Source organism: Nanorana parkeri, unplaced genomic scaffold (assembly GCF_000935625.1).
Source record: "Nanorana parkeri isolate BGI_ZX_2015 unplaced genomic scaffold, ASM93562v1 scaffold327, whole genome shotgun sequence".
NCBI lineage: Eukaryota > Metazoa > Chordata > Amphibia > Anura > Dicroglossidae > Nanorana > Nanorana parkeri.
Window position 1 is genome coordinate 1,364,456 of NW_017306595.1, and position 15,546 is coordinate 1,380,001.

The 15,546-nt window shown below is 40.1% G+C and overlaps 1 protein-coding gene across 1 annotated transcript in view; it reads right to left on the bottom strand.

Moving 5' to 3' along the window:
* Positions 1-210: 210 nt before the first annotated feature.
* Positions 211-15,546, bottom strand: part of LOC108788467 (baculoviral IAP repeat-containing protein 1-like) — a 26,428-nt gene continuing 11,092 nt past the window's right edge. Inside the window, exons 5-9 of the mRNA XM_018558226.1 lie at positions 11,443-13,596; positions 9,541-9,711; positions 6,311-6,472; positions 2,034-2,198; positions 211-575 (exon numbers count right to left, since the gene is read on the bottom strand). Of these exons, the coding sequence (XP_018413728.1) occupies positions 211-575; positions 2,034-2,198; positions 6,311-6,472; positions 9,541-9,711; positions 11,443-13,596 (3,017 nt within the window). The remainder of the gene's footprint in view (positions 576-2,033; positions 2,199-6,310; positions 6,473-9,540; positions 9,712-11,442; positions 13,597-15,546) is intronic.

A 15,546-nucleotide genomic window follows, 5' to 3' on the forward strand; every position in this document is an offset into this window, starting at 1 on the left:
TACCTATTTCTTAGCTAAATCCAGGTGAATAGGCCCTTACAAGAAAGTCCAGGTTTGCATTTAACTTCAGGATCTACTGATTATTCTATAATGAATGTATCATGGAAGGTAATGTCTGAATATGCTGCATGTTTTTATAATTTCCATGATTTAAATTATCCAAATCTTTAGTGGGTTTACTTTCTATGCCTTTAAGCATTGCAAAGTTTTCTAATCCTCAATGGTAGGTGAAAATGGCAAAAACCACTGCCACGCAATGTTTAAACTTTTAGCTTGAGGGTGACTCTCTTTCATGGTGTTAAACATATTTAAATCTTCTTTATCAAGCAGCCAGCCATACATGAGTATGGTCACCAGGCGTGGTAGCCTGGACACAAATCGAACAAAGGACGTGACAGTGGTGGCGTGGGACTTGATTTGCTGCATGTACATGCGACTTATATTCAGGTGACTGAGCTCTGGCATGTGCCCTGATCTCTCAAAAAACGTTCTCCACCCAGATTCAGTGATGTTGGCGTTGACTTGAAGTTCAAGTTGTTGAAGCTTTTTCAGATAGCTGTTTCTTGTAATATCAGCTAGAAAGATATTAATATATTCATAGAAAAAATGTTAGCATCCTATTAATTGAGAACCTATAAAGATCTAAAGACATTTCTTTTCTTAAACTATATATAACTGCACTTAACAGAATTTACTGAAAAGTAATTGCAGAGATTTGCCTAAATACAGCCAACTTTTTTGGTACTACAGACGTTGTTCTTAGGTTAGCTAACACTCACTATTTACTAAGTCCTTCAAATCAGTAATATACAGGACATCATTCACCTCATTCATTTCCAGGTTTTTAAGCTTAATGTGATCCTGTTTTTTGCCTCTGCAGGGCAAACCAACACGTTCATGTTAAAAACAGCAGAATCTGTTTCCCTTGATTCTCCCATTGCTCTATTTGCAATTAGGAATGAGGAGAGAAAACTCTGAGTAGACCCGAGTTTGAGCTTATATAGGGCTATGGACACCTCCCTCCACAGTACTGGGACCTGAGAGGCCAATCATCAAGCACCAGCACTGTAACATGAGAAAAAAAAGGAGAGACCTTACAACATGCTCAAGTTCTGTTAGACAGAAAAGCAAAAAGAAAAGCAAGGGTCACTTTAAAGTATTTTGATATGACCCACATTTTCATACTTATTTGTATATATACACAAATAAGCATTTATTTGTATATATTTGTGGCAATATTGCATTTCATTTTTTTTCTATAGACAAAAATATGTATTAAAAACGTTTTTCTACTGTGACCAGTGTTAGGTTTCTTTTTAAAAAGTAGTTTTACTGTAAATAGTCTACTGTAGACTATATAAGTATTTCAGCTAAAGTGGTTTCAAATATTTATTTTTTTCACTTAGACATTATTTGACTGGTACATGAATATACAGTGGATAGATTTCGATAACATTTTGTGAGGTTTGTTAACCACAAATCCTCTAGAGAATGACTGTATTTTATCATTTTCCCCTAACAATGATTTAAGAACCAGAAAGTTCATATGTTTCCTCAGAGAAAGGGTATGCCTGCATCAATAAAGGAGGAGTCACAAACACACAAAGAAGGATCTCACTTTAAAAACTGGCTAAAGACTTTAAAGCAAATCCTGCCAAGTATCTAAATATTTAAAATTGACACAGCCCTGCAGGAGAAGAAGTCTGGTGGTCCATGTCTCCCACCTTCTCTCTGTTCCAGCACTGCAGTCACACAAAGCCTCTTCTGGTTATTCAACTCCTCTAGGGTATGTTGGTTGCCTGTGTGCTCCAGGAAGTGTCAATATCGACGAAGTCTTCCTAGGCTGCAGGGCCAGAACAGAGGAAAGGTAGAAGAAATGGACCACCAGAGTGGTGAGTATTCTTTGTATTACACTGCAGGGTGTGTCATTTTTAAATCTTTAAAGAATTGACAGGTTCTCTTTAAAAAAGATGAAAGAGGGCAACAGAAGGCCAATCCTGAAGATGCTAGCTTCACATTCATGAAGTACTCACCTAAAAGTGCAATAGATTCATCATCTAGAATCTCCTTCATGGCAAGAAACTGGATTTTACAAAGGTTCTGGAACTGTTCAATGATGTGGGTAGCAGCAAGAGTCATTCCTTCACCCTTTGGCAAATACAGCTTCTCCAGATAAACAAGGGAGCCCAATGACACAGCTATGAGGAAATCCTGGTTTATTGATTGTATTTATTTTATATCTCACAGTATTTCTAACCATACTATATCAGTTACATGTGGTCTTGTGAGTTTAAAATATTTGTGATTAAGTGACTTAAAGAAAACCATTCTTAGAGAGACACGAAGGTTGCCATTGCTTGATTCTCATTCTGCAAATGCTTGTTGCCAGGATTGATACTAATTGTTGGGTGTCAATACTTTGTGGAACTAACCCAGAACAAGTGTGCAGATAAGAACTGACTCTAACTTCCCTTATACTGTATGTACACTTGGACTAGGTCAGTGAGTCAGAAGTGGATCTGTATACCAGCCAGGCAGCAAGCATTTTGGAAAGAGGTCAGCAATGGCAGCCCCCATTTTTTCTCTTAGGCAAGATTTACTTTAAAAGACAATATGACACAGTTCTAGAGCAAATAGCAAAACCACTAAATATAGCTACCCAAACCTGATTTTTCAGTTTTCAGTGGTGATCAGCTTTTACAAGGAAAGACAGAACTTAAATTGAATGTAAACATTTTCATGAACCTATACCCTAATGAATCGCTCTGTCTACATTCCTCTCTTTCAACGTTATTCACATCACTGAGACTGCACTGATATTCAAAGATTTAGGTTTAGTGTAAGTGTCCTTATTGGGAACTAGTGTAAGTATGCCTCTTCCTTACATAGTGGAAGTAATATGAAATTCCCTGATCTCTGTGTTTAAACATGGCAGTGTCATTAAAAAAAACTGCTCTTTGCAAGCATACCATTATACCAGGACACTGCACAAGTAGATACTGTGGAGGACGTCACTTATTACACCTTAGGGATGCATCACTGCACTTTGAGATTCCCTGGGCAGCTCTGCAGTGAAGGATCTTGCTTGATATGCTCTGCATAATACTATGTAGCAAAGTAGTAAGGTGGTGGTGAAGTGCCTGCTGCAGGAAAGGGGTACCACTAGGGAAGGAGGCCCAATCCAAAGTAAGCACCAGGGTCTTTTGTAGCTATGTGACTGCGTGCTTCAAAATTTAACACGTGTCACTATTTTAGAATATAGTATGTTAAAATGTGTCATCCTCGCAGGGTTATCATATGTAAAACTAAAACCCGTGTCAGTGTTCACTTTGTACTGACTGTTGATCAGTTGGGGGGTGGTACAGTAGTTGTTGAGTGTTGTCATTTTTCAGGTAGTATTTGGTCACTGATGGGTGTAGTATGTCAATCCAGGGTCATGTCCTATGGGAGACTGGGTGGATTGCAGATACTTAGCAGCAGTCATGAATGCAGCGTTAGAGCACCACGGGCTGGAGATGCCTGTCCCAGTTAAGGGGGTTGTGAAGGATACACATGCTTGTCAGTGCCAGGGGGTTGTGTGGATTATTAGTTATCAGTGAGGTGGTGCGGGTACTCATTAGCTCCAAGAGGCCTGAATGGGTTATGGGTGCTGATAAAAAAAAATTATGTTGTGTGGGTAAATAAGCAAGGAATGAGGTTATGACTTGGGAGGAGGATGTATTAGTGTTCAGCTGGTATAATTGGCCATGAGAAAAGCCAGGTAGTTAAGAGTACTGAGTAACTATAAGTAATTATGAGTCTGGTGGATGTGTTGATGGTTGTGAATCCAGTTAGGGTTGTTGTGAGGCCGAAGCAGGCAGTCATAAGTAAGAGAGGAACAATGTGCACCAGAGGTACATGCCAGTCTAACTCTGTTTGGGAGCATATGGCTGGATGCTGGTGATTGCAAGAGTTCGCTGTATACATAACACTTTTATTTAAGAAAACTATCATATCTTTGTCTGTGCAAAAACATGATGTGGTGAGTAGAAGGTAGGGCACGGAACAGGTAATGTAATAATGTTCAGATAGTGGCTGATAATAATAGATTACCATAAACTGTAATAACATTTACCAAATGAATCAGCAGTCTCTTTTTCAAATATTTTTTGTCCGTCCAAATTTAAAACTTGCAAAGATGTAAAATGTTTCATTGCTGAGGCTGCAAACAACAGAAACAATTAGTACAGTGTAAACACCAGTTTGTCCCAAGGGCAATGCAAAGAAACACACCATGCTGAATTAGATTTACTAGAGCATATGTGCCTTCTAACTTTACTGCTTAAATGTATTCATAATATATAAGAACTATATCAAAACACAAACATATCACCTGTTTAGTAAGTGCTGCTAGACATGAGTTGCAAAAACAAAAAGATTATTAACACAGGTGAAACTAATGGGGTCCAGGTTAGTGATGGATGGGTATAGAGGCTACATCCTAATTAAAATCTAGATGATTTGTATTATGTCCTGATACTTAAAACCATAGAATTCAAAGAGGGTGTACTTTATTTTTCACGCATATCCTTTAGACCCCTGGTTCTCAACTGGTGGGTCGTGACCCAAAAGTGGGTTGCGATCCGATGTTTCAGTGCGTCGCCACATGCCTTCCACTTTTCCAGGTGAGAGACTCCTTAGCCTCCCCCTATCGCAGCACCATTAGTTCTCGCACCAAGCACCCATTCAAAATATGCTACCCGGCCCTGCATGTCAGCTTGAGGTGGGGTATGGCCATAAAGGTGCTCCATCTACAAGTGCATTGCTTACAGCTCCCACATGTGCCCCGTAGAGGTGCCTGGACTAGACTGATGTCACAATCTTGCTCCTGGCACCTCTATAGGGCATGCAAGGCAGCTGTATAAACAATGCACATATGGATGGAGCTCCATTACAGTACAGCAGCCCACACTGGACTCCAAGCTGAGGATTCACTCCAGTTCTATAAGTTATAAGGTAGGAAGACTAGGTGGATCTTAAAAAAAAAAAGTTTTTGGGATTGTGTATGTGTGTATGAGAATGTCTAAGTGTGTGAGATTGTGTCTGTGGTTGTGAGTGTGTCTGTCAGCGTTTTTGAGGGCACGTTCACACTAGTACAGTGCATTATTCGCACAGTCCTATGCGATTAATGCACTGTACCACACAATCGCACCTACTGCACGTTCTGTTGTGGACGGTGGGTTGCATTGCCACTATTTTGAATGACACCCTAAACGCACCTCCTGCCCACAGTTCGATCGTCTGCACCCGAACGTCCAGTACTGCAATGCTGTGCATTCCATTGCAGTGCGACTTGGGTCGCGACTTAATGATGAAGGATAAATGTAGGTCCTGAGGTTACACAGGTTGAGAACCACTGCTTTAGACCTTTACCATTTCTGTTGTTCATCTCTGTTCTCTGTCTATCTTATCAAAATCTCTTTGTAAGTCAGGTCTCCATGACACACTGATGTAAATGAGGTGTAACTAAAGATCTATAGAGGGGAATCAAGATCTCTTTCCTCCTGCTAGTAAACCCGGAATTCTATTTGATTTCCCCACTGTCCGACTACACTTTTTGCTCATTCTGCAATCATCTGAAATAAGCACCCTCAAATAATTTTTCTCTGTAGCTCTCACCAGCACTGTACCTCTCATATTGTACAGGAGGGAAAAAGCTGTAAAAATGTAAACTGAAATGTAGAATAGACCACATACACTGAGTGGCCAGATTATTATGACCACCTGACGTTTGTAGGCAAATTAGCTATAATTAGCTATAGTTTCGCGCTGAAGTTGCTAGAGGGCCAGACCATTATAAATAGGGAAGCAGGTTGTTTACCACGACAGTAGAAGTGATTTTTTTAATGAAGATATGGGTAAACAACGCGATTTAACAGCCTTTGAACGTGGGATGATTATTGGCGCTCGGAGCCATGGAGCGAGTATCAGCAAAACAGCACAATTCGTTAAATGTTCAAGAGCAGCTGTTGTTAAAGTGTTTAAAGACTGGACTGTCAGCCGAAAATCTGGGTCTGAACGTGCGAATTGTGGCCGTCAGCGACTAGTCAATGTTAGGGCAGAACGGAGAGTGGCAAGACTGGTACAAGACAACAGAAGGGCAACAGTGCAGTGTCAGATTCCTTGCATCACCTTTCAACATCTCGTGGAGTCACGAGGCGGCCCAATGAAGTCATCTCGTGGCCCAACGAAGTACTGATGGGGTGGTCATAATAATCTGGCCACTCAGTGTATAATTACATATAATAGCGGATGAGGTTGTTATAATTACCCAGCAAAGACATGTCACTGTCCTGTAGTACTGACCCACACAGATTCAATTCTTTTAGCTTCTTGCAAGTTGTAACTGAATCTATCAGGCCATTATATTCCAAAACATTCTTGAAAGTGAGGTGCAGAATCTCCAAATCTTCAAAACTACGCATGAATTTGGCTGCAAAACAGGAACCATTTAGTATATATGGTTAATGCCAGATTTATATGGCTTTCTTCCCTAGGCTAGTTACTTTGTGCCACCCTGTTCCACAATGCCCTCCCAACATGCACATAAAGAAAAAAAAAACATACACATAGTGGAATAAATATTTCTTAGCTGTATTAAAAAGAGAATTGTGCAAATAATGGAATAATTAAAGAAGTATTAAAGAGAGTAAAATATACTTTTCCCAATACTTAAGGCTGATGTGGGACACTGCAGTTGGCGCATACTCAACTCTATATTAAAGTGACATTAAACCCTCAGATTTTTTAACATAAACCAATACTGTAATGTGTGCCTTACTGTACTCCATAGTAGTTTCCCTTCTCTTTGCTGCTCTTCCTTTTAAAACCGTATCTCTTCTCATGCTGGGCAGAACTTCTGTTTTGCAGCAGACTGCCTTGTCTCTAGAATGGATACATGGTGTCTGTGTGTAGGTTCACAACCTGAGCTAGCACTACAAGAAGAGGCACTCAGCTGCAAAGGGAAGTTCCCAGCATGAGAAGAGATAAGGATTTAAAAGGAAGAGCAGCGAAGAGAAGGGAAACCACCATGGATTACAGTAAGGCACACATTACACTATTGGTTTATGTTAAAAAATCTGAGGGTTTAATGTCACTTTAAGAGCTGAGTGATCGTGTGACCACTGGTCCCTCAGCTCCCAGTCTTTTCCCTGCAGAGAGTGGTAACTGTCAGTCATCATTCCACCCAGGGATTCTCCCCTCCCTTCTCTGTTCCTCCAGTGCTCATTGCTCTGGCATTACAGAGGCAGAGCAAGCTGTCAATCAGGCAGCCAAGTGGATCCCAAGAATATTGTTGGGATCCTTCCTTGCTGCAGCGTGGCTCTGCACTAAGGGCAAAAAAGTTTATCTTTACTTCTCTTTTAAACACATTCGTATGTGCAGAGACACAATCACTGTCTACTAACACAACCAGTAATGTGTCCTCATGGACACAACCAGAACTGTACTAACATAACAAGGTATGTGTCCAAAGAGATGCAATCAGTAACATAGTGACACAACCTGAAGCACGCCTGCAGAGACGCATTCAGTACTGTACTGACACAACCAGAAATATGTTTTGATCTACTATCTCAGTATAGGTTGAACTTGATGGACATGTGTCTTTTTTCAACCTGACTAACTATGTAACTATCTTTAGTTTGGTTTTCAATTGTTGGCTAATTTATAAAAACTAAAGCAAAGAAAAGGCTTGTCACAGCAACTACTTAAAACATTATTTTTACAGAGTTGTCATATGCCACACTACAGGTGTGGGCTGGGCACAGGATGGCATAAAAAAAAAGTTATATCTGCCCCTTTAAGAAAAAGTATCGGTAATTGGTATCGGCGAGTACTAAAAAAAAAGTATCGGTACTCGTACTCAGACCCAAAAAAGTGATATCGGTGCATCCCTAATCTTTACAGAACTAGTTTTAGGAAAATATGCAATGGAATGCTATGTGCATTGTAGTAAATAGTTCATGTGGGTCTGCTAGAAAAAAGCAGTATAACATTATGTCAGCAATTATTATTTTAATAATTATATGAAAAAGAAGCACCCCTCATTTACATGCAGAAGCTAGCAGCAGCTGGCTCTGTAACTGTGCACTCTTCTCTCCATGCTGTTGCCTTTACAAGACAGCAGGGCAAGGGAAGGCACCGAAATATTTCGGCTGAAAATGGTACTATGTGTTAGGATCCAGAGTGCCTCCAGGTGGCGCTGGAGCTAAGCCCTGCAGTTCCTGTGCTCACCTGCAGGTGTCTCCAGGCAGCCAGGAACTGTTAGATACCAGACCACCACTGGGTGGCGCTGTAACCTGCAGCTCCAGTACTCACCTGCGGGTGTCTTCCAGTCTCTCAGCACTTAGCCATCACCTGGTGCTTCCTGGGAGGGTATTTAAACCCTCCCTACAGTCAGGAAGATGGCTCAGTATTGAACCCAGAGTCCCCAGTTCTGTCGCAATTTCCGGTGAAACCTGCTTTCCGTCCTGAGTCCTGTTACCAGTCCTGAACCCTGAATCTTGTTTGCAGTCCTGAACCCTGTTTGTGTCCCGAGCCCGATTACCCATTTGCAGTCCTAGATACCTCCTGTTGCCATTACCTGCTTCTCCTCATGTTGCCATTACCTGCTTGTAGTCTTGTTGACGTTACTTATTTTTGTTTGCTTTTGGGTGTTGTGTTTAGTGTTGCTGTTAATAAACTGTATATAATACATTCTGCCCTGTCCGGTGTGGTCGTACGTGTTTGGTCTGCCTGTGTGGGGTCACCTGTGCCGGTATCCCTGACACTATGAGCAAAATGCCGATAGTACAAAAATGCCTGAAAATGCAGTGTATCCCTACCTTCTCTCCTCCCTGCTGGTTGCCGGTCTGTCACCTCTAATCCCCGCAATTCTGTGTTGGCAGAGGCAGCGGGGATCAGAGGGGGCACTGACCGGCGCCCAGCGGGAGGAGAGAAGCTGTCAGGGTGGTGCGGGGAGGAGACAGCTGTCACAGGAGGCTGAGCTCTCCTCCTGCACCGCCCCACTCGGCATTCTGTGACAGGCGTGGGAGTCAGGATGGAGAGTGGGTTACAAGCATTGAACGATCAGAACGATGATCGCTGAGTGTTTGTAAATAACTGAGAACAAAGTACTGTATGCTTACTGTGTCCTGAGTTATGAATGAGCAGGAAGTGCTCCTGTTCATTCATGATTGTGGACATAGTAACGGATACTATCTCCACAGTTTATGAATGGACTGGAGCAGCTCACTATAGAGTCTTCCTGTTCTTTCATAACAGGGCTGCAGAAAAAGTCGGCCCTGTATACAGTACCTTCAACATAATCTTCATATTGATATAGCCCTGGCATGTACTTGTGTAGCAGTAGGACACCCCTTTTTGTCTTTAGTTCTTATAGTCTCTACCAAACATCTTCGGGAACTATGTACAGCAATGGTATCCCCCATGTTTATTTTAGTTCATCTTAAAAACATACTGCCCACATAAAAGATAACATTAGGTTATCTGGCCTCTTACCAAATCTTGCTGATTCAGTTCCACAATTGGGCAAAACAAGCACAATTTTTCTCATTTTGCTGAATCTTGTAAATTCATCTGGCAGATGGTCTATCACCTCTGGATTGTTAGGCAGTGTGATAGACAACTCATTCAAGCAAGGGAAGTTGTGAATGCCACGGATCAGCAGGTCTAAAACATAGGTAAGGGTTAAAGAAAACAACATTCTGATAATGAATGGTAGTCATAATATTCTCCTTCTTCTTCACAAAAGGTATACTGTATATGAACTGTGTTTAGAACAGGAGAACAGTACACATATCTAAACTGAACTAATCACCAGTTGATAGAAATTATCTTCTATATGCCACTTAAATTGTTAATATGTATCAATAAAATAAACAGTACAAAATATACATGAACCTCCACTGTTACAAATATTTGTCACATGTACTGTATATGTTTAATAAACAATTCTACATACATGTTTCTAACACATAAGCAGTAATATATGACATTTAATGTCAGATGGAACTGTGTACTACTAATAGATAATAACTACTACTTCTACATTTATAATATCATAGATATTAGACAGATGTGTTAGAACAGAAACATAAGATTACACAAAATTCTAAATATATCAATTTACCAAAAGGATCCAACACTTACGTACTTTTACTATTTGTCATTAAACTAAACCAATGCCACTAAATATGCATTATAACCTCTAATATGTATATATTTGGTATATGTGCACAGATTTTATGGGGTATAGGTGTTTGTGTGTGTTCATGATGTCTTAATGCGTGTTTTTTTTCTCTTTCATTTTTTTAAATTTTATTATTTTTCTTTTCTTTTAATTTTAACTCTTTTTTAAAGTCTAAAACGTAAAGGCATGCTCAGAAAGTGCTCCTTTATAAACTGAAGGTTCCATAAAGTGTACAGTTGAGTTGATGGTCACCTGATCATTTACAGGAATGTTATTATTAGGGGATTCGTTCACTGCAACCATGTTGGTGGGACCTCTCTAGCAAGGCCAAACAGAGTCAAAGTCTCTGCATTTCAGGTATAGGCGTACCCATTAAATCCGCAGGAATATGAAATGGATTTAGTCCGACTTTGGGGGGAATTTATCAAAACTGGAGCAGACAAAATCTGGAGCAGATTTGCACTGCAACCAATCAGCTTCTCTCTGTCATTTTCACTTCTTACCTGAGCAAACTGAAGAGAGATGCTGATTGGTTGCCATGGGCAACTGCTCTAGATTCTGTCTGCTCCAGTTTTGATAAATTCCCCCCTTTGTCTTTTGAATTCAGTTTACTTCATTTGGCAACTTTTTAGCAAACAATTCTCTTTGCATATTGCTGTTGCATATTACTGTTGATCCAGGTGTCATCTCTTATATTTTTAGCTGGCATTGTCCAGATCTACTACCCACAACATGGGAAATTTCAAGTCCGTCTCTTACTACTCTCAATCCTCCAGGTATCCTGGCACAGCTTCATTAGGGAGAAAGCAATAGCAGGATTCTCACATGGTTTCAGAGAGGGCCCGCAGTTTCCAACTGGGTCTACAACCTGTAGTCTTCTCAACCAACTGACCTGCAACTCTACTTCTGGCTATTTAATAAAAAAAAGAACCTTCCTTGTAAATCCTCCCTAGGCACTTATAAATCCAAAAGATCCTGCCCCACTCCTGGCAGACATCAGGGAAGATTCTCAAATCTATGTTGTTTAGCATGAATGGGAGAATGTAGTGTTTTTTTCTCATTCAGCCCATGTGCTGGACAAGAAAAAATATATGACTAGCTTTAGTATAAAATTGAGCAAAGTAACCTTTTCTTCACATGACTTTAAGGGACCCACAAAGTAAAGCAAGATGGCAGTAGAAAGTTCATTTTTTAACAATATTTTGTCCTACCTGGATAATAAGTATCCTGAGAATTTTCAATCTCCAAACATTCAAGAGAGGACATCTTAAGTATCAGACCTTGTTCCTCTGCACTCAAACATGTGCCATTTATAACCAGTTTCCTAAATGATGTTAAGAACTGCTTGATTGCTGGGGCAATGTGCTTTGCAAAATCTCTGCAGTTTATCAGCTGGAGTTCAATGTGGTCAGATATGGAGAAGAGAATCTGGAATTTCTTGCAGTTAAGTTGTGTAAAGTTTTCACTATTAATACCACTCAATTGCACTTTGAAAACAGCTGCTTTGTGTCCCTTTAATGACATAAAAGGATGAATTACTGAGTCACATATTTCTATTTCCTTAGGGAAAAGAGATAAAAATTGATTGGAATCGTTTATTTTCTCTTGGTTATCTTGCAATGTCTTTGTGAGTGAAAGAAATGCTGAAGAGTAATCATCTTCCACTGTTGGAACTCCATATTTTTCATAACTGTGTTCTACTGAAGAAAAATCTGGTATTTTGCGCTGTTTTACTGTGCTAGACAAGGTAAAGGAGACGAAGCTGAACAAACGAATACATTCAGGATAATTTTCTATGAAAGTTAGAATACTCTTAGAAGATCCTCTGTTGATATGACTTACAGAAAAAGACAGTGCTTTCCCAGCAAGAAACTGCATGATTAGTGGGGCACATTCAGATAAACATTGACTTTCAAGTGCTGCCTCTATAGCAAATGTCATCAATCGATCCATGCAAACCAAGTTGGTATCTTCAACGAGTACTCCCTGTATTGTCAAAGTGAAAACTTGTTCTTGAATTTCAAGTTCTGGATGTCGTTGTAGATGTTCGCTACTGTCTAAATGGCAATCCAGTGCCTCAGGGTTGTCATATAAGGTGAATAAACAAGAAATAATGTTCATTGTCGCTTTTACAGAAATCCTGCTGGCATATTTTAGAAGATAGCTATAAGGCCCTATGAGTTTGAGTAAAGTATTCACCTGCTTAAGGTAATAGAGACCCTTGTCATGATCCCTTTGGTCCTCAGACTCTAACAGCTCACTCAGTCTCTTTCCAGCAAGAAACTCCTGGAATGAGGGATCAAAAAACGTATATATCGGATGAAGCCTTTGTGCTGTGAATTTGCTCAAAAGTCCATATTTAATGGCTGTGTCATCACTGACGCCTGCTGCTCTTAGGTCATTGTCGGAAAACTGAAATTTTGACTGAAAAAGGCCCTTGAGAGCAAGATTTCCACATGAAGATACCTGAGATTTTACCACTTCAGTTTCAGAGGGATATTTTAGCATGCTGTATCTTAAATATGTTTTAAAAAGGTTTACATCATCAAACTTATTTTTGCGAGGATGTCTCATCCATGTGGAACACTGAGCAAGAATCATAAGAGGTGTTTGCAAAATGGAAGTTAGGTTTTTAGACGTTTCTAGATCAACTACAAATGACTTCACAAGCTCAACGTCATGTGAAAAGAGGTTTTTCAGTAAGTAAATAGTGCTATATAAGGGAAACTTTTGGATGCTCAGAATGGTACTTGCATGCTGCCGTAGCATCCATGCTTTGTCTGTGGTCACAGTGACTGCCAAACCCACTCTATTCCAAGGGTTCTTCTGCAAAAGTTCTTCTATTGCCTCAGGAATGGAGCCCGCCATGCCATAGTCATCAAGGAGAAACAACACTTTATTTTGTAATTGTTTTATAACTTGTCCCAGACTGTCTTCAGAGAGAGATGCAGTGGATCCAATTAGTTGCTGGCAGATGATGTCATGCAGCGATTGCTGTCTCTCATTTGATGAGCATGATGCAGAGATATAAAACACAAGGCTGAACCTGTTTAGTATAGAACATTTCCCTGAAGCCCAGAGAATAGCAATTTTCTTGAGCAGCGCCGTCTTTCCACTTCCAGCCTCTCCTTCTATCATAGTGATGTCCCCTAGCCCTGATAGGATGTCTGGTAATGTGAGCTGTGTCAATGGATGATTTCGGATGTCCTTCAATACAACAGAGATATCTGCAAAGAGTGACCTCAGATCTATGGAGAGCAAATCTCCAAATGGGGATACATCATGGAAACTGGAATCGCTATACTTTTCAATCAGCTGCTTGCTCAAAGTTACCACCTCTTCAAACAGCAAAGCATTTGATGTTTCTGAAAAATATGTATAGTAATGGAAAATATTATTAGAAAAGGGAATTCGTTTCTGCTGAGGCAATATGTACATCAACATATGGAGTATTTATGTTCCATTTAGGATCTTGAACAACTAACAGGATTTCTTCTTAATAATATTTATGAGACTTGGAAGCAAGACTAATCAGTATATGAAATTAATCTACTGAGTGTGTCTAGGATATAGTCAAAATATTCTCTTTAGATAGGATGTAAAAATTAATCACCTAGGCTTTACAATATCCATATTTTTACAAAACCTAGCAAATGTTTGGCTGTTAATGAATGGGTTAATATGGACTGAAAAATGTTTTGACTTGTAAGTGATTCATAACACACTGATATGTAGTACTGCCCAGTCAAACAATAATTTTGCTGTGCACATATTATTTGCCCATGTGTGCCATCTCAATAGAACTGATAACAGGGCAAGCTTTTCAACTGATTGTGGATTTGGCTGGTTCAAGGGAAAAGATGTAACTGATTGTGGGAAGGGTGGGTGGCAGAGATGAGCAACAGTTGATCATAGAATTTTTGGAGAGGCAACGATGTCAGAAAGGAAGAGAGAGGAATATAGGATGCACAAGATAACCTTATAGAGTATGCAGACAAGCGAGAAAAGGCAAAAAGTAGATATTGATGAAGGAAAGAGAGGGCAGGCAGACTATAAACTAATCAAAAAGAGGTGAAGTGAAAGGGTGGAGGCACAGAGTGTGACAGTAATGAGGTTTGCGCATATCAATTTAAAGTATTATATTTAGTATCTCTTCCCTCATCTTCCAAAAATGCAGGCTACAATTTAGTTCAAATGACCTTAGGCTGCCCCTAGTTTTGTTTAGCCATCCTCAAATTTGAACAAACAGATATATGCTAATCCGGGCCTGTGATCTTTATATTCCTTAGCACAAATAACCTAAGTGAGGTACCATGATTACCCCACAACCTTTTTATGACCAACCCTAATGAAAGTTAACCAAGCATAATTGCAGATTCCCAATAAATTAACATCTGACATATCTAGGTAAACACAAGAGGCTCTGGCAAGGATAATGACCCAGGTAACCTCAGATTCACCCAGAGCCATAAACTGAAGTTACCGCCAAATTCTAAAAATCATAACTCTCAATCGCAGAGTGATATTGTAAAATTTATTGCATAAATAGCTGTGTCTTGTCAAGAGAAAACACACATATCAATCATGGGTGGGTTACAATGGTCAGAGGTCTGACAAGCCACATTTATCTTGCAGGGCCAGCCATAGTTCACACCAATGTCAAATTTGGATTCAATCTAAAGTTAATTTCATGACACTAAATATTTTAGGGGTTATCAGACAGTAATATGGAAGAATATTACACTATTTGGATAGCTATGAATTTGACAGTTTATGAAGAGTAGAGAAGGACATCGTAAAGGCTTAGCCCTCCTGCTCACCCTCCCCAACACTTCCTTATAGGCTGGCTCCGTGTCACCTAAGGAGGCTCTCATTTTAACATCAAGAGGATGCATCAGAGGAGAAGCTTGTGTAACATCCAAGAAGAGTTCCCCTTTAACTTCCAGAAAGAATCTTTGCAATCCTTACTTGGAAAAAGAGCCATTCAGATCCATCTCCTGCACATTGAACTGGACTCAAAACTTATAAGCATAGGACTGTTAAGCAGTCTATTTTTATTCCTTTTTATTTGTACGGTTGTTATCTCTGTCTCTCTTTGTTAACATCTTTTTCTGTATATTTTTTCCTGCACCGTTTCTTTTATTAACCACTTGCCGTCCGCCCGTTGTAAAAAAACGGACGGACGGCACTGCAGCATTGGCGGGTTGCCGTCGCCAGACGGCATTTTTTTTCTGCTCGCGCGCGCCCCCCAGCGGGCACGCACGGGCAGAAAAGACCCGACCAATGCAAACACCCGTTACCGTTACGTCCTAGAG